Source organism: Lontra canadensis, unplaced genomic scaffold (assembly GCF_010015895.1).
Source record: "Lontra canadensis isolate GAN:19392208 unplaced genomic scaffold, GSC_riverotter_1.0 scaffold107, whole genome shotgun sequence".
Classification (NCBI taxonomy): Eukaryota; Metazoa; Chordata; class Mammalia; order Carnivora; family Mustelidae; genus Lontra; species Lontra canadensis.
In genome coordinates this window covers 795,981-814,751 of record NW_022631101.1, presented here as the reverse complement: position 1 = coordinate 814,751, position 18,771 = coordinate 795,981, and the positions used below count along the sequence as shown (strand labels likewise).

The 18,771-nt window shown below is 48.1% G+C and overlaps 1 protein-coding gene across 2 annotated transcripts; it reads left to right on the top strand.

The window, feature by feature from the left end:
* The first annotated feature begins 953 nt into the window (after positions 1–953).
* On the top strand, positions 954–18,412 carry ZNF229 (zinc finger protein 229). 2 transcript variants are annotated; one of them, XM_032839266.1, is made up of 5 exons: positions 954–985; positions 8,556–8,801; positions 8,970–9,028; positions 15,181–15,307; positions 15,715–18,412. In XM_032839266.1, exons 2-5 carry the CDS (start codon positions 8,567–8,569, stop codon positions 17,946–17,948), a joined length of 2,655 nt encoding a protein of 884 aa, XP_032695157.1. In that variant the 5' UTR covers positions 954–985; positions 8,556–8,566; the 3' UTR covers positions 17,949–18,412. The 2 variants fall into 2 exon arrangements, with proteins under 2 accessions (XP_032695157.1, XP_032695156.1); XM_032839265.1 differs by having other exon boundaries at positions 963–985; positions 8,549–8,801.
* The last annotated feature ends 359 nt before the right edge of the window (positions 18,413–18,771 follow it).

The window sequence follows — 18,771 nt, the reverse complement described above, 5'->3', positions numbered from 1 at the left end:
ATGCAAGGAGAACTTACAAACAAAAGATAAAAATGGGTAAAGGATATAAGAAGGCAGTTTACCCACCACTGACATATTGACACTTATTCAACATCTCCATGAGCAAAGAAATGCAATCAATAAGTCTGGGCTATCAGATTGGAAGAAATTAAAGAAAATAGTTATTCCTTAGTTTTAACACGCTGAGACTGGAAGTCTAACTTCGTTGGTGGACTAGGGGTAACAGATCTAAAACTAAAGAGTCCTAAGCAAGCACTTAAAATGAATTTATTATTTAGTGACATAGAAAGCTACCCATGATACGTGAAGTGGGAGGCAGAAACGGCTCTAAAATTGATGATGCCAATTTTGTGGGGACAAAACTTTTTATATATATATATTTACTCAAAGAGTAAATATGGAAATTCATAGACCAAGATATTAATGATGCTTGTTTATGGGTGCGAGGATTACAGAGGACTTTTAGTTCTTTTTCTTACTTTTCCTCCTTTTTTTTTTCATTTTACATTCTTTTCTTAACGTTGATCATGCAGTGTTTTTGGAATTGAAATATATATAGTTAAAATGTATATTACATACATATAAAATGTATACCAAAACATCATTGTTTTATGTCCCCTGGTGATGGCATTATGGATTCATCTGCTGGAGAGTAGTGTCAGATTTTCACGTGGACACAATGTGAACATGTTAGCTGCGAGTAATAACTTTTTTTTAAGGAAAGAGAGAAAAAGGTATAGTGGTGCTCCCAAGCTGAGAGCCAGAACATCGTGGGTCCTCCCACAGACCAGGACACACCTGCTGGGTACTCCGCCTATCACCTGGCCTTGGGCGGGGCTTCAGGTGTACGCTTTTTACGTCAAGGTCTGGACTCTAAATAATACCGTGAGCCGCAGAGGGCTCTGGGAAGTGTAGTCCTGGCCCTCCCGAGTTGCCCACTTCCGCTTCCGGCCACCGCAGCAGTGCCATAATTTCTTCTGCGATGGTGAGTAGGTTATGGGACGTGGGGCTTCTTGGAGGTCTTGGTTCCGGCCGCAGGGACAGGGGCCGGGTGTTTAGGAACTAGGGGGAGGGGGCGTGTGGCGGAGGTCAGAGCCAGGGGATTTCGACAGCTCTGCCTGGCGAAGGAGAGGTTTGAGGAGGCGGATGCCCTGGGCATCCCGGGTTGGGATGGAGTGGGGCGGGGCTCGGGCAGCTGCGCTGGGCACCCCCAGCTTTGGAAGCAGCAGCTCCAAGTCAGCAGTTGTGGCTTTGAGACGGGCATCGCTTGGTTTGGGAGACTCCAATGCAGGCAGTCTCAGATTGATGTTATCTGGAATTCTTTCACGGTAGCAGCACACCCACTTCTGTACGAATTTTCGGACTTTTCTGTGAAGTCATTTCCATAAGGAGCGGCAGAAGTTGATTTCTCATGTTCTGTATGTGTTCCCTTGAGAATTATTAAGCGCCGTACAAGTTTTAAGCGAATATTTTGCTGATGTGGTGGTGCTAGGTCTGTTTGATTGCAGCGTCTGAGGCACACGGGTTGAATTCCACTCTGTCACACAACATTACGATGTTGTGTGAATTCAATTCAAATATTTTTTTAATAGTAGATCTTTAATCGTATTGCATGAATTTTTGTGTATGATTTAAGGTGGGGTATATAAGAATTTAACAGTTGTTCCAACTCCATAGGTCGTAAAGACTCTTCTCATTGATCTTTTTCTCCATTGTTGTAATATCACTATTTCTTGATTACTGTAGCTTTAGAATAAATCTTAAAGTCAGAAGGAATGAGTCCAAATTTTGCCCAAAATTTTCTTTGAATAGGATTGTTTTGACTATTATAGTTTTTTTTAAATTATTATTTCAACATATATTTTAGTATTGGTGTGTCAGATTTTGCAAAAAGATTGATATTTTATTGAGATTTTGATGGAGGTTGCATTGGAAAGATCAGATAACAACCTTGAGTCTTTTTTTTTTTAAGATTTTATTTATTTATTTGACAGAGAGAGAGAGAGATCACAAGTAGGCATAGAAGCAGGCAGAGAGAGAGAGGGGGACACAGGCTCCCTGCTGAGCAGAGAGCCCAATGTGGGGCTTGATCCCAGGACCCCGAGATCACGACCCAGGACTCCGAGATCACAACCTGAGCTGAAGGCAGAGGCTCGACTCACTGAGCCACCCAGGCGCCCCACAACCTTGAGTCTTTAATTGAATGAACATGGTATATCTTTAGGTATATATTTAGGCTGTCGGGGCACCAGTAGTGCAATTGCTGGATCATATGGTAGTTCTATTTTTAATTCTTTGAGGACCCTCCCTACTGCTCTCTTTCCACAATGGCTGCGCCAGTCTGTATTACTGCGATTCCTTTTCCTCCACATCTTCACCGACACTTGTTACTTCTTGTCTTTTTGAGTCTAGCCATTCCCACGGGTTTAAGGTGATATCTCACTGTGGTTTTGATTTGCATTTTCCTGATGATGAGTGATGTTGGGCATCTTTTCACGTGTCTGTTGGCCATCTGATTATCTCCTGGGAGCTACAGTGAATTCAGGATTGTAGACAAGGCCCATGGCAGGAATGGTGTGGACCCTCTCTCTGAGCCCTGTAGGGAGAGAGGTCCCCTTCCTGGAAGTAGGAGTAGATTGCAGGAAGGCTAGATTCCATTCAACTTGGGCTCAGAGATTTGTCCATGGTGTGTGGTTGGAAGAGTGATAAAATCATTGTTATCCCCTGGATCTTTTTTTTTTTTTAAGATTTTGTTTATTTATTTGACAGAGAGAGAAAGATCACAAGTAGGCAGAGAGGCAGGCAGAGAGAGGGGTGTTAGGAGGCTCCCCGCTGAGCTGAGAGCCCGATGTGGGGCTCAATCCCAGGACCCCGAGATCATGACCTGAGCTGAAGGCAGAGGCTTAACCACTGAGCCACCCAGGTGCCCCTCCTGGCTCATTTTTATTTATGGCTTTGCCTTCTTGGGACTGTTCCTTTCTCAGAGAGAACTGTGTGTAAGAGAAATGAATAACCTCTGGTCTCTTAACATTAGAGCTTCAGGGGAGAAGAATTTCGGTTTCTTGTTGTTTTATGGCAATGCCACTTCTCTTCCCAAACAAGAGCCTGCTCTCCTGACCTCACTCTTCATACCGTGGTCTTGACAAATGCCCATTCAGGCCCCTCAGCATGGCTGCCTTCCCCCCAGAAGTGGGTTTTTTCTACAGCTGGGGCAATTCCCGGTGTCTTGATTTAGTGTACACTCTCCCTGGCTTCTAATACTTGTCCATTTGGTTAGTAAATCATTCAGGCTTACACTACTTCAGGGCTGTGCTAGGTACAGGGAAAAAATAATTATAGTAACTGTAATGTTAGGCATTAATTAAGTGTTTATTTTATACCAGTTATGCTGAGGTGTTGTAAGCGGAAGTCAGGGCCTTTGCACCTGCCCCTCCCTCTGTACTTTTCCCATCCCAAATCTTCCCGCAGCTGATTTATTTTCACACCGGCCTTAGAGACCATCCTCGACAACCTGATTAATGCTGTCCCTCCCACACCTGCCTCCTGTGTTCTGTCCCAGAGCCCCCATGTTCTGGTTCGTAAACAGTCGGTCTTATTTTCTTCATTGCCCTTTTTATACTCAGAAATCACTTTATTTGTAGATTGGTTTACCCACCAGGAACAAGTGCCTTGTCCATCTTATTTGCCTCAGTGTCCGGAATGTTTGTTACAGCACCGAGATATAATGAGACACCACATGTGTCTTCGTTAAACAGATGGGTGCCTGTATTCCTAGGTTAGTGCTAGGATGAATGAGTAATGGTGATGAAAGCAGTAGGCTGAGGATTTTCTAGGTGCCACGTACGAGCCTATGAGCTTTATTCAAATGCATATCCACATGTATGCGTGCGAGAAAGACTCAGTTCTTCCAACTCTGCAAGTAAGAAGTACCGTCTTCATGGCAGAGGAACAGACTCCTTTAGCAATTTGTCTCTTCAAGTGTTCACGTGGCTACAGAGTGGCTGAGCCGGAACTTACCCCCAGGCCACAACTCTAGTATCCAGAGTCAAGACCTGCAGCTTCCCAGCCCTGCCTCTCCCGTCTTGCTGTCTGGATTGAAACACCATCATTTACCCATTTTCCTTAAACTTCAGTTCCAGACTCCTGTTTCAGTTCTCCTTTTCATCTGCGCATGTCATCGTTCATCTAGTCCTGTTGTTTCTGCCTTGCCAGTGTCTCATTCCCATTACCCCTATATCCCACTGCCCGCATCACCAGTGATACTAGTCATCTTTCTCTGCCCAGGATGAGCCCCATATGGTAAAGGGGTATCTTTCTTTAAACCCAAGCACCTGATACATGGTAGTATTCCATTGAAGGTGTGCGGTCTTCCCAGCTAGAATGTCAGCTGCTTGAGCGCCGTCCTTGTCTGCCCCGATCACCACTGTGTCCCAACCGGCCCAGCGTGGTCCTTAGCATTTAACTGACTAAGCGAACACACGGCAGACAAAAACCATTGTGCTCTGTAGCTAGTATCGAAGATCCCAGGATCCAAATATCAGCGGGCTGAGTTCACTTCGGTCCCAGTTTCCTATTGATGTATGTGTTGGGTTCCCACTTTGTGCCCCAAGCAGACTAAAATCCCAGGCCTCATAGAGCTCCGATTATCATGGGCACAGAGAGATAGTAAATGAGACAAACAGATCGTAGGTTTGGTGATAAGTTTCATGGGGAAAGATGAAGCAGGACGATGCTTTGGGAGGGCTGGCAGAGGGACTTGCAATCGTAAGTAGGATTATCAGGGATGACTTCAGTGAACAGGTGGTGATTTCACTCAAAAGGTGCTAAGTAGAGACCCAAAGGAAGTGAGAAGCCCATTTCACTGGGGAAAGGGAGCAGCAGAGAAGGCCCCAAGGCGGGGGGCAGGACTGACTGGTCTATGTGAACAACAGTAAGGATGCCAGAGTGGCTGAGCCCAATGAGAAAGAGGAAAGATAAATGGGAAATTGGGTATTAGGAGGTCAGATAGTGTGGCATCTTTTGGCTATTGATAGGACTTTGGTGAAGGTTTTGAGCGAGGTGAAGTTCTTGGCCAGAGGAGTGACATACCTTTCTTGTCTTTTTAAAAGATCATTCTAGGGGCATCTGGTGGCTCAGTGGGTTAAAGCCTCTGCCTTCAGCTCAGGTCATGATCCCAGGGTCCTGGGATCGAGCCCCGTGTCGGGCTCTCTGCTCAGCGGGGAGCCTGCTTCCTCCTCTCTCTCTGCCTGCCTCTCTGCCTACTTGTGATCTCTCTCTGTCAAATAAACTTTAAAAATCTTAAAAAAAAATAAAAAATAAAAGATCATTCTAGCTGGGGTGCCTGGGTGGCTCAGTTGGTTGAGTGTCTGACTCTTGATTTCAGCTCAGGTCATGATCTCAAGGTCGTGAGGTTGGGCCCTGCACGGAGTTCTGCACTCAGTGAAGAGCCTGCTTGAGATTCTCTCTGCCTCTGCCCCTTCCCCTGTGCACATGCACTCTCGCGCGCTCTCTCACATAAATAAATAAACCTAAAAAAAAAAAAGCGCATCCTGGCTGCTGTGTAGGAAGTAGATTGTCGGGGGACAGGAACAGAAGCAGAGAAACCAGTTAGGAGTTAACTTCAGTAGTTTAGGCAAGAGATGATGGTGGTTTGGACCATTACAGTAGTGAGAGAATAGGTCGGATTCTGGCTAGCATTTGAAGGTTTTTGCTGATGGTTGGATGTGGTGTATGAAGAAGAGGGAAAAAAAAATCAAAGAGCACATCAAAACATGTGGCTTGGGGCACCTGGATGGCTCCGAGGGTTGAGGCTTGGGTCATGATCTCAGGGTCCTGGGATCTAGCCCCGCATTGGGCTCTCTGCTCGACGGGGAGCTTGCTCCCCCTCTCCCCCCGCCTGCCTCTCTGCCTACTTGTGATCTCTCTCTGTCAATAAATAAATAAAATCTTTAAAAAACCAAACAAACATGTGGCTTGCTTATTTGAAAAGACAAATCTGGTGCTTGGTTTGGGGCATGTTAATTTTGAGACACCTTCTAGACAGCCAAGTGGACGTGTCGACTTGGCCTCGAGTCATCGGCATATGGACCCTGTTTGACGTCCCAAGGCTGGATGGGTTCAGCGAGGAAGGGAATGAGTAGAGAGAGAGAGAGAGAGACTTCATGCACCGAAGCTCGAGGCAGCCCTGGGTTTTGGAGGTCGGGGATATGAGCAGGAACCACGAGGAAATTCTGTGTAAACTGGAAAGCCCTGGAAGCGAGCCAGGCAGAGGACACGCGAGTGTGTTAGCACTGCTTCTGTAAAGTGTGGGTCCAGAGGAGCCGTATCAGCCTCACTTAGGAACTTGCTCGAAACACAGAATCTTGGGCTCCACTGCAGAGCTGCTGAATTAGCATCTTTGGGGCTGGGCTCTGCGGTCTGTTTCAGCCAGCTGTCATGGTGATTTTTGAGCAGGTTAAGTTTCTGGAGCACCGTCCTAGAGGGTCCTGAGGGGCTGGGTTTCAATGGCAGTGGTCTGGAGGACACTGTTACACACCTCGGTCCTCCCCGTAGGCGGTCCATAGGCGGCCCAGTCTTGCACACTTGCTTCAGAAGGCAGTCCCTCTTGCAGGAGGGCAGTGTGCAAACTGTGGGAGACAGGAAGGCACTGGCTGGGGCAGGCTGTGCAGAGGTCTGGGACTGGATGGTTAAGGGCAAAGTGGAGACGTGAGCTCCCGAAGCCATCCAGTGTAGGGAGTATCTTGGAATGGGCCCCTCTGGGTGCTTTTTTTCTGTTTATCTGAACCTGCCCTGTGGCTTGGGTCTCAGGAGGAAGTGGGTCAGGCAAAGAGGGGAAAGGAGGGAACTCGTGGTCCGTGTGTTTGTGCTGCCTACTGACTGGTTTTGGGCTGGTTCCAAGAGTTTGGGTCTTCTCTCTGCCTCAAGCCCGGTGATGGAATTTGTTAAACGTGCCCAATGTGCCCGGCCCTTGCAAAATGGAGAACATGAATAAAGGAAGAAGGCCCCATTCCCTTGATGATTTAGCGATCTCTCTCTCTCTCCCCCCACTTTGGAAGATTTATTTCAGAGAGAGAGAGATAGCACACGTGTGAGCGAGAGGCAGGGCAGAGGGAGACAGAATCTTGAAGCAGACTCCCCCGCTGAGTTCGGAGCCCATGATGGAGCTCGATTCCGGGACCCTGAGATTGTGACCTGAGCCAAAATCAAGAGCCCGCTGCTTAACCAACAGCTCCCCCCGCCCAGGTATCCCGATGATTTAGAGATCTTAACAGGGCAGCTGTGTTAGAGGTGGCAAGCCAGCAACTTAAACAAAGTGGTTCTGGGTCCCAGAGTGACTAATTTAATCTGGTGGCAGCAGGAGAAGGTCTCCCTTAGAAGAGCTTTTGAACTCCAGTCCATGGGTGTAATGTAAAGGGTTCATGAACTTGAGTGGGGAAAAAATAAACACTCGTTGAACTAAGAAATTACATTTCCTTTCATTATGAATGCAGGCAACAAACCACAGTAGTTATAATCAGAATCCGTGACTCTGTTATCCATGTAAATCATAGATATTTTTATATTATAGTTGGTGCAGATGTTTTAAAATATTACTTACGCTCATCACTATCTTGAAAATACGGTAGTTAATTAATTCTTGATATTTCCATGTGTAAAAAGAAGCACAACCCTGGTGTCTTATTATTTTTGAACGTTGTATTCTAGTATAATTAGGCTTTAAAATAATCCTGTGTGTTCTATTTTCTACATTTATAGCGTTCTTCTGAGTAAGAGTCTGTAAGTCAGGACAGAACAGAAAAGATCACAAACTGATTTAGAAGACCTTTGCTAATCTGTATCTTGATTTATAGAATCCTTGAGGACTGTGTGGAGCTCACGTCTCCACTTTGCCCTTAACCATCCAGTCCCAGACCTCTGCACAGCCTGCCCCAGCCAGTGCCTTCCTGTCTCCCGCAGTTTGCACACTGCCCTCCTGCAAGAGGGACTGCCTTCTGAAGCAAGTGTGCAAGACTGGGCCGCCTATGGACCGCCTACGGGGAGGACCGAGGTGTGTAACAGTGTCCTCCAGATTTTTTAAGGTGTTTATTATTATTATCATTATTATTATTATTTTAGTAATCTCTGCACCCAACGAGGTAGCACACTCCTTCTGACTGAGCCAGCCAGGCGCCCCGAGGACAGGATGTTTGATTGTCCTTATTTCTGCGGTGCTTGGAGTATCACGTTAGTAAAGCGTTCACAGTCCAGAGCCCCCTTCACAGAACACAGGTCTCGTGTCTGTGGCATTTGCACCCTGCCGCAGGGCCCTGTGTCTCCCTGCGACACTTCTGCTGCTAGGCCCTCCCCGCAGAAACTCTCAGACTGTCTGCAGCCGTCTGCAGTGTTTCTGACTCTGTGGACCGTGAGTCTCTCCGGAGCAGGGACTCTGCATACAGCGACTCAGTAAGCGTCCTCCGAGTCGGTGTCCAGAGGGTGTGCACCATACTGGAGACCCAGAGCTCTGGGGCCCAGAGGAAAGGCCTGCATAAAGTCAAGTTCCCTTCTTGAGCCCACAGGTCCCTGGAGCATGGGAACCAACCAGGCTGTGGAGCGTGAAGGTGGAGGCAGGTCCTTCCCTCTGAGCCCGGGGAGCCATCCCGACACTCCTCGTCAGAGCTTGGAGAACCTTAAGAGTGAAGGAGGCCTGGATCTTCTGCTTCTCCGGCTTGGGAAGATCAAAGGAGAAATGAAATCACTACCACTCTGGGAAAACCTAGGAGAGGTGACCATGGAGACTTGGACCTCCAGGCCTGGGGAGAGAGGTGCGAGTTCAGGAAGGGTGAGCGGTGGGGGAGGATCGGAGCCGGGCATGGAGAGAGGAAGAGTGAGGTGCAGGAGAAGGATCCAGTGTGTGCAGCGGCAGACACTGCTGGGGTCCGCGAGCCCAGGCGGGAGCCCCCTCTTCTCATGGCTTCTTTCTCCTCCTACAGCTCTCCGCTCTCAAGCCTCAGCCCTTTCTCAGGATGGAGAGGACAAGACCGAATTTCAGGTGGGTTGAGATCTCTTCTCCAGAAATGACACGCCAGGCGTCAGAGCATAAAAATGTCCCCTCCGTTGGTAAAAGGGAACAGAGAAAACAATGTATTGGGCGAGTAATGACATTGCTCATTGCGTGTATCCACGAAGTAGCCACATGAGAGAGGTGATGGGATCGAGGGTTAGAAAGAAAGAAATGAGCGAGGGATCCTGGATTTGAACCCAGGTCAGCGTGGCTGTCGTTTGCCATTCTGCTCTACACGTTCCTGCCCGTCGATAAGCATTTCCTCTAAGGGCCCGAGCCTAAATGAAGCAGAGAGTTGACTCCAGATAACGAATCTTTCTCTGCCTGAGTTTCTCTTCTCCGTGGGACCTTTCCCTGATTCATTTACAGATGTTATATTCTCCAGATGATACACCCTACCAAAAAGTACCCCATGGACCAGGTTAAAAGAGAGCATATTAGAGGAAAAGACATTTCGTCTATGACAAAATTATAAATTACAGTATCTTTATTTTCGGAAGAGGGGTTCAAATGCGCAAGCATTCTTATTCAGGAAGGAAGAAAAGAAACACAAACAGCCAATAATTATATGAAAGATGATCAACCTCTAATACTCAAAGCAGTACAGATTAAAACAAGGTAGGGTTTTTTTGTTTTTTTTTTAAGCAAATGACCAAAGATTGGAAAGATCAGCGTTCGCTTTGAGCCCGACGGAGAAACGGGTACATGCACGCAATCGCAAGGCGCGTTTGTAGCCTTTCTGGAAGTTCTGCATACGTCTGCTCCAATATTCCCCACTCTCTGAGTTCATTCTAATTCAGAGCACGTGTCTGCACAATGATCATTGCAGTGTTGTTCATAACAACAAAGAAAGACAAAAAATGTCGGAGTGAACTCCATGTCATTTGTTGGATTGATACTGGATTGCTGGAATATTACGGTTTCGTTTGTTTTCATGTGGATTTTCTGCTGCTGTCCAGGGAGATAAAGTGGATGAAACTATCAGGACGTAGAAAGATGTGCACACGCTTGCACTTTCTGTCTCTTTCTCATGCACGCACATGCACATGGTAGATACATGCTTATGCGTTAACTTTTCCTTTAAGTCGAAAGAAAAAGAAATCAAAGCAGTTGTAAATTTAAGTACATATTTTTTTCAGCACATGCAAGATTATTTTATAAAGCTTTCTTTTTTTATGGAAAGACATGGAAAATTTGGAAACTTTGAGTCACTCTTTTAGAATATGTTTTAATTTCATATTATTGATGAACTTCTTGCTCTGAGGGCTGAGGAAATGAACACTTCATGGGGACGCCTGGGTGGCTCAGTCAGTTAAGCGTCTGCCTTCGGCTCAGGTCATGATCCCAGGGTCTTGGGATCAAGTCCCGCCTGGGGCTCCTTGCTCAGCAGGAGTCTGCTGCTCCATCTCCCTTTGCCCCTGCTCGCTCGCTCTCTTTTGTGCACTCTCTCTATATAATAAACAAATAACAATCTTAAACAACAAAACAAAACACTTCTTTACTTCCCACCGTCTCCTGATGTGATACTGTTGGTACTCTCATTACCTTCTGATCTGTCCCCACTGATTCCCACAGTGAGCTTGTCTCAGTTCTGTGTCTAGAGGTCATTGTCACTTGTCCTTTTTACCAGTTTCTTCCTTACTGGCTTCATGTAGATTTCTCTTTTGGTCGCCTTAATGTCACTCCACAGTTTGCTTTCCCCAGAGAACACCTGTGGAGGCTGCACACACTGAGCATTCCCATGTCAGAAAACGTCTGTTGCCTGTATGCCCAAACAGCAGAGTGCCTCCGCCGGACATTCATCATTCATAGCTTGAGAGCTGGCGTTCATTCTTGGGCTGGTCTTTTTCTCATGGCTTCTCCGTTCATGTTCCGGTGAGCGGAGTTTGTCCTGGCTTACTAGTCACTTCAGCAGTTTTTCCCCTAAGGTCTGTTGTGTTTATACTTGACAGCATCGTGGCCGAGTGTCACTTGCAAGAGTCACCCCTTACTGCCCTTGCCCTGTGATCTTCTGGCATTAATTCTTTTTCTGCCTGGATGTCTACTGTTACTATTATTTTATTCATTTGGACCTACTGGAGCTCCTGTTATTAAAGGTGTAACTTCTGGATCGATCTTCCCGATCCTTCCACTTTTATTCTCGCCTTTGGAATTTTCCATCATATTCCAGGAGGCTGCTCTGGCCTCCATTCACTGCCTTGGGCTTCAGTGATGTTCATTCTGCCGGTTTGCTCATCTCTTAAGGTTTTATTTCCCTATAATCATAGCAGTGATTTATTTTAATTTAATTTTATTTTATGTTATTATTATTATTTATTTATTTATTAAAGATTTTATTCATTTATTTGACAGAGATCACAAGTAGGCAGAGAGGCAGGCAGAGAGAGGTGGGGAAGCAGGCTCCCCACCGAGCAGAGAGCCAGATGCGGGGCTCGATCCCAGGACCCTGAGATCATGACCTGAACTGAAGGCAAAGGCCCAACCTACTGAGCCACCCAGGCACCCCTTATTTATTTATTTTTACACCTCTGAGATTAAAATTTTTTGGCAAGATTTCCCCCGCCAAGGCTTTCCCAGTACTAGACATTTTTGCTAATCTGATGGAGGAGGCTGTGTCGCTGAGACTTCCCGTGTATTTTGCAGTTTGTCACGTGGTTGGTGTGTGATGAGCTCTTCCTTATGTTTGCTGCTGTTGTATTTTTCGTTTGCGAATTGCTTAGGAAAGGCTTTTGCCAATTTGCATTAATTAATGAAAGGAGCTCTTTCAAGAGTAGGGCTGTTAACTCACCCATCCAAAGTGTGAATGGTTACTTTCTTTCAGTCCTGACTTTGCGAATTGTGAGTTTACCATAAAGAAGTGTAACATTTTCACGTCGTTAGTTAGTTCCCTTTTGAAAATCTCGTTCCGTACCTAGCTCCCAAAGGCCTAACTGTTCTAAGCTTAACCCAAAAGACACGTAAATGGGTTTTTATTTAGATTAAAAACGTTTTAATCTCTAATATGGCTGTAACTTGGTTTTGTAAGTGGTGTAAGGTTTGCAGTTTCATTCTCTTCAAGATGGATAGCCAATCATGACGGTGCCGTTTATTATCTTTCTCATTCACATGCAAGTTGACTAAAGTACTGCTTTTATCATTTATATATTTTGTGTATATTCATGTACACGTTTATGTATTTAATAGGTGTATATATTATACATTTGGAAGAAGGAAAGCATTGTTGACTTCGCTTTCCTTTAACGGGACTGTTCCTGCATTCTGTGCTCCAGTCTGCTGAGTTACTTGTATGTCTACGAATTGTTTTGCCACTTATATTGAACATTGAACTTTCAAAGTTGAGAAGTTATTTTTAATTCCTTTCCCTACTCATTCAGTAAACATTTGTTGGACACCTACTGTGGGCCAAACATTATTCTAAGCCCTCGTGATGTATCCGAGAGCAAAACAGAACGCTCCTGCTTTTGTGGGGCTGGCGTTCTAGAAGGGGGAGACAGGTAGCAGACAGGTTAAAAACAAGATCATCGCTCTCAAGTGTCTTGAGGGGCGTAGGCAGGTGAATTGAGAGCAGGTTTCTGCAGTCATCTAAGCAAACGACAGTGACGAGTCGGATTAGAGAGGCGGAAGTAATGATAGGGAGAAGTAGATTTGAAGTCCCCTTTGAAATAAGATTTTTTTTTAATGAATTAGAGTAAGAAATAAGGAAAAGGAAAGAATCGAGGATGCCTTGAAGGTCGACGGTGCTTGTGTTTACCCACATCAAGGAGGTTAGAAGAGGACTATTTGGGAGGAGACACTCACTTCTGATTGGGCTGTTTCTGCTTCACGATACCTTTTAGACACCCAGGTGATAGTTGGAGTTGGCAAGGCTTAGTGTAGACGGCAGGGCTGGGTATAAAAATTTGGGAGTTAATGGCAGTCCACATCAATTTAATTAATTGTCAGACGGACTGCCTCTGGCTCAAGCTTTCTCCCCACCGTTACACTGCCTCTAGTCTTGGGATTAATCAAGGATTCTGCTTGGAAATGTGCTCTCTCAGTGGCACTCCTTTTCCAAAATCAGGAGATGGGTTCCTCTGGTCTGGCCCCTCTGACCTCATTGGGACGATAGGATAGCAGAGTCGTTTCCGCATGGAGAAGCGAGGTTGCCTGGGTCTAGTCCTCACTCACTGCTTCTTAGATGTATGGTCTTTGATGAATAATGTTGCCTTTCTGAGACCCCAGGTTTCTCACCAGTGGCACTAGTCACTACCTTGTGGGTAGTTACTGGTAATAGAGCAGACGAGAGAACATTCCCAACACTCCAGAAAGCTCTCAGTCTCCATGAGTTCTCTGAGGATTAAGTGAGGTCAGTCATACACAAATACTTGGGCTAGAGGGACGCCTAGATGGCTCAGTCCAAGAAGCATCTGCCTTAGGGTCAGGTCATGATCGTGGGGTCCTAGGGTGGAGTCTGGCATCCGGTGTCCTGCTCAGCGGGGATCCTGCTTTTCCCTCTCCCTCCCGCTCCCTCTGCTTGTGCACGCGCGCTCTCTCTCTCTCTCTCTGAAAGGTAAATAAATAAATCTTTAAGGAACATTGTTAGGCTAGAGCCTGCCTTACAGTAATTTTTCTGTAAATATAAGCTATAATATCATCTGCTTTATAGACTCATTACTGGTCCCCTGGTGATACACATTTTGGCCCTCACAGGACAATTGTGAAGGCTTAGTGGCTCTGGAACTAGACTGGGTATTCAGCTAGAACTAGACCTCTGTCTCTAAGTGCCTGTGTGACCCCAGCCAGGTTACTTCACCTGCTGGTTCAGGGGTCCCTGAGACCACCCCCATGTTCAGAGATTTGCCGGACCCAAGGGGCTCAGTTTGTAGTTGTAGTCATGGCTACGATAGGTTACAGCAGCACACCTGTTGGCACCTGGCTTCCTCCAGACTTCACCCCACAGGGTTTTTCCCTTTGCTGATTTTGCTTTATTTTTGTTTTTGTTTTTAGCCACACCAAGTCTTAGTTGATGTAGATGTTTCAAAGTATTACACTCGTGACTGTTTCAAAAATACAGTAGTTGATTCATTCTTGATATTTAATGTGTACAAAGAAGCACACCCTTTGTGTTTTATTATTTTTGAACGTTGTATTCCCATATAATTAGCCTTTAAAACAATCCTTTGTGTTTTATTTTACGCATTTACAACATTGTTCTGCGTTAGAGTCCGTAGTATTACCGGACTGCCAAATCAGTGCATGGAACAGAAGAGATCACAAACTCTGATTTCGAAGACCATTGCTAACCTGTGTCTTGATTTATAGACTCCTTGAGGACAGGGTTTTTTCAGTTTTTATTATTATTATTATTATTTGGTAATCTCTACACCCAGCATGGGGCTCGAACTCACAACCCCGAGATCAAGAGTAGCATGCTCTTCTGACTGAGTCAGCTAGGCTCCCCGAGGACAGGGTTTTTAATCACTGTGATTTCTGCAGTGCTCAGAGTATCGCATTAATAAAGCGTTCACACTCCAGTTCTCCTTCACAAAAACCCTTGCGGCTCAGTTCATACCTGGGGATGACACAGCGTGATTCGTAGGGCCTCAGCAGGTTGGGGACACAGTTGCATAAACACGCCTCGGTTGCTTCTGTTCAACACGGACGCGGAGGCCCGTGCAAGACGTGTGTGTGGAGGGGGTGGGGGGGCTAGGGGAGCAAAGAGCAGGATTTGCCCAGCCGCTGGGGGAGGGAGGGACGAGGGGCTGGTTGGTGAAGACCAGTCGTTCGGGCGGAGAAGGTGATTTGGGGATGTGTGCAGACACATGCACGCGAACATTACACTGTTGGCACAGTCGTCGTGGAGGAGAAGTTGGTATTCTCCTAAGTTAAATGAACCAACCATATGAAGCATGGTAGTTCCATGGAATTGCCCTCAGAAGTGCTTACCCCGAGCGAAGAGTAGTTAGGGTTCCGTGCTTTGCTCTTGGGATAACATGGAAGATCCGTTGGTTACGATGGACACTATTAGCATCAGACATTAACAAAACTTGGTTTGACCTGCCAGATGGAGCAGCTTCCTGCTGGCTTGCGACTCTTCGCAGTGACTCCAAGTTGACTGTTCACCAGGCAGGTGTTGGTGTTAACGGTGTTTCACGTTTTAGGAGCCATTGACCTTCAGGGACGTGGCGGTGGTCTTCACCGAGGAGGAGCTGGGGCTGCTGGACCCCTCCCAGAGGAAGTTGTACCGAGATGTGATGCTGGAGAACTTCAGGAACCTGCTGTCTGTGGGTAAGGGGAATGTCTGGGGAATCGGTGTTATTCTGGGGGGGATCATTGGCACATGGGGGAGTGTTGCAGTAACGTTGGATGTTATCGTTATTGTTAGCAACGACAGCCGTACACGGAGAGGTGAATTTTCTCTGCAGAAATCTGTTGGGAATTTCTCGCTTGGCAAATAGATGATGAGATATAGTTTGTTACTAATAGGATCGTGTTCACATTTAGCTTCAAAGGGTGTTACCAGGACCCTCTTCTTTTTTTTCCAGACATAAAAGAATTGCCCTGGTAGTTAGGATACACATAGGTGAATTTTGCTCTCGGCTTATTACTGGTCCGAGTCTGAAAGCCTGACTTGGCTTGAGATCCCTGACCATCTTGCGTTTATCCTCATCTCTGAATTGTCTTTCACCCCACAGGAGACAAGAATGCAAAGGAAATGGAGTATATTCCAGAAAGAGAATTAAAGGGCCTTTCCTACAGAGAGGTCTCCTGCTGGAAAATCTGGGAACAGGTGGCTGGTGAATTAACTGGGAGTCGGGATCATAGAGGAAATCTTCAAGGGAGAAGTTTCCAGTTCTCAGAAGACGCTTCTCACTGCCAAGGGTGGGAAGGAGTCCCTGCCTGGGGTTCACACATTGACAATTTGGTGGGCAGTCTTCAGGGACCCATCGGTTTAGAAAATCGAGTGTTTCCACCATGGAAAGCTGTAAGAGCAGTACCCGCTCAAGATTCTTGGGTGAAAGCCTTTGTGAATGAGCCATGGAACAGTCGAGAAAGGTGTAAAAAACTTGACAGGCAAGATATAATATATAAACATGAGGGGGACGGTTACGGCTTCGGCTGGATAGCACGTCACAATGACCACAGGTTACCTGAAACAGAGAGACCCTGTGATTACGGTCAGTGTGGAAAGGACCGCGTTAAAAAGCTGGTACTTCACCATTGCCCTGACCCCGCAGAGCATGACCGGACAAGAAATGAATGTGGAAGCGACTTCAGGGAAGAGTCACGCGTTCCCACTGATCCCAGAGGGCCCTGGAGAGAGAGAAACCACAAAAACGAGTTGGGTCCGGGCTTGAGGCCCACTGGCCACCTTGAGAGACCCCAAAGGCCTCCCTCGGTGGAGAAAGCCTCTAAAAGTCCAGAGTGGAGTGGGGGCCCGAGGCAGAACACGCGCGGGCCTCACCGGCCCCGGGCCCCCGCCGGCGAGATGCCCTACCGGTGTGACGTGTGCAACAAGGGCTTCCGGTACCAGTCCATACTCCTCATTCACCAGGGCGTGCACACGGGCAGGAAGCCCTACGCATGCGAGGAGTGCGGGAAGGCCTTCGGCCGCAGCTCCAACCTGCTGGTGCATCAGAGGGTGCACACGGGCGAGAAGCCGTACAAGTGCGCCGAGTGCGGCAAGGGCTTCAGCTACAGCTCGGTGCTGCAGGTGCACCAGCGGCTGCACACGGGCGAGAAGCCCTACGCGTGCGGCGAGTGCGGCAAGGGCTTCTATGCCAGGTCGGCCTTGCACAAGCACCAGCACGCGCACCCCGGGGAGAGGCCCTACAGCTGCGGCCAGTGCGGCAAGGGCTTCGCCTGCAGCTCCCACCTCAGCAGCCACCAGAAGGCGCATGCGGCCCAGAAGCCCTACCAGTGCGACAAGTGCGACAAGGGCTTCAGCTACAACTCCTACCTGCAGGCGCACCAGCGCGTCCACACCGGGCAGCGGCTCTTCGAGTGCGACGTGTGTGGCAAGAGTTTCAGCTACAGCTCGGGACTGCTCAGGCACCAGCGGCTACACACGGGCGAGAAGCCCTACAAGTGCGAGTGCGGGAAGGGCTTCGGCCGCAGCTCGGACCTGCACGTGCACCAGCGGGTCCACACCGGCGAGAGGCCCTACAAGTGCGGCGAGTGCGGCAAGGGCTTCCGGCGGAATTCAGACCTGCACAGTCACCGGCGGGTCCACACGGGCGAGCGGCCCTTCGTGTGCAGCGCGTGCGGGAAGGGCTTCATCTACAGCTCCGACCTACTCATCCATCAGAGGACGCACACGGGCGAGAAGCCCTACAAGTGCGCCGAGTGCGGCAAGAGCTTCAGCTACAGCTCGGGGCTCCTCATCCACCAGAGAGTCCACACCGGCGAGAAGCCCTACAGATGCGCTGAGTGCGGCAAGGGCTTCCGCTGCACCTCGAGCCTCTACAAGCATCAGCGGATCCACACGGGCAAGAAGCCCTACACGTGCGACCAGTGCGGCAAGGGCTTCAGTTACGGCTCCAACCTGCGCACCCACCAGCGGCTGCACACCGGGGAGAAGCCCTACACGTGTTATGAATGCGGCAAGGGCTTCCGATACGGCTCAGGGCTCCTGAGTCACAAGAGGGTGCACACCGGGGAAAAGCCCTATAGGTGTGACGTGTGCGGGAAGGGCTACAGTCAGAGCTCCCACCTGCAGGGTCACCAGAGGGTCCACACGGGTGAGAAGCCCTACAGGTGTGGGGAGTGTGGGAAGGGCTTTGGCCGAAGCTCCTGTCTCCACGTGCACCAGAGAGTCCACACCGGCGAGAAACCCTACAAGTGTGGGGAGTGCGGGAAGGGCTTCAGTTACAGCTCAGGCCTGCGGAACCATCAGCGGGTGCACGGCAGCGAGAAACCCGACAAGTAGGCGTGTGTGGGGCTGGCACCCCGAGCTTTGTAGTCGCCAGAGCGCCAGCATGGGAGGAAGCCTTTGGGAACATGGTGTGTAGGGTCGGCCATGGTTGGCGGGAAGGGGGCTGATCTGGTCATGGTGGCCCTTTCTGAAGGGGAAGCGAAGACCCAGAAGGCTGAGAAATGGAAAGAGCACTTGAGTCCCAGGCTTCCGTCCCCAAGTGTCCCCAAGAGTCTGTCGCACGGTGGATTGTCCTCAAGGAAGTAGGACGGGGCCTCAGTAAAAATCATCACTCTCATCAGAGTTGGCCCAGGAGGGAGCTTTTATGAATGATAATGAGTAGGTTGTGGGCATGGATTCCTTGTGGGGTGGGGGGTGGAAATACCTACAGATGGGATGGGACAGGTGTAGGAAAGAGTGCTTACCTTACCAAAACCGATATTGTGTGTACGTCTTAGAAGATGGTTTTTACAAAAAAAAAAAAAAGGTGACATTACCATTGGTTGAGGCCAGTGGCTTTTAGAAGAGCCTGAAGAGGGAGGGTGTGGGAGGGCCCCCCTCTCTGCAGGTCTGGATGATGTGTGTCCATCACGCTTTTTATGTCCCGTTGCGGTGAACGTGTTTTATCTCCTAGAGATAAACTGCTCTCCTAGAGAAATACTGAACTGCGGAGCCGTTTCATTTCATCAGGTTGTTTTGTTTTGTGTTTGTTTTTGTTTTTTGTTTTTTGTTTTTAAGTAGGCTACACGCCCAGCGTGGAGCCCAACATAGGGCTTGAACTCACTCACAGCCCCAAGATCAAGACCTGAGCTGAGATCAAGAGTCGGATGCTCGAGTG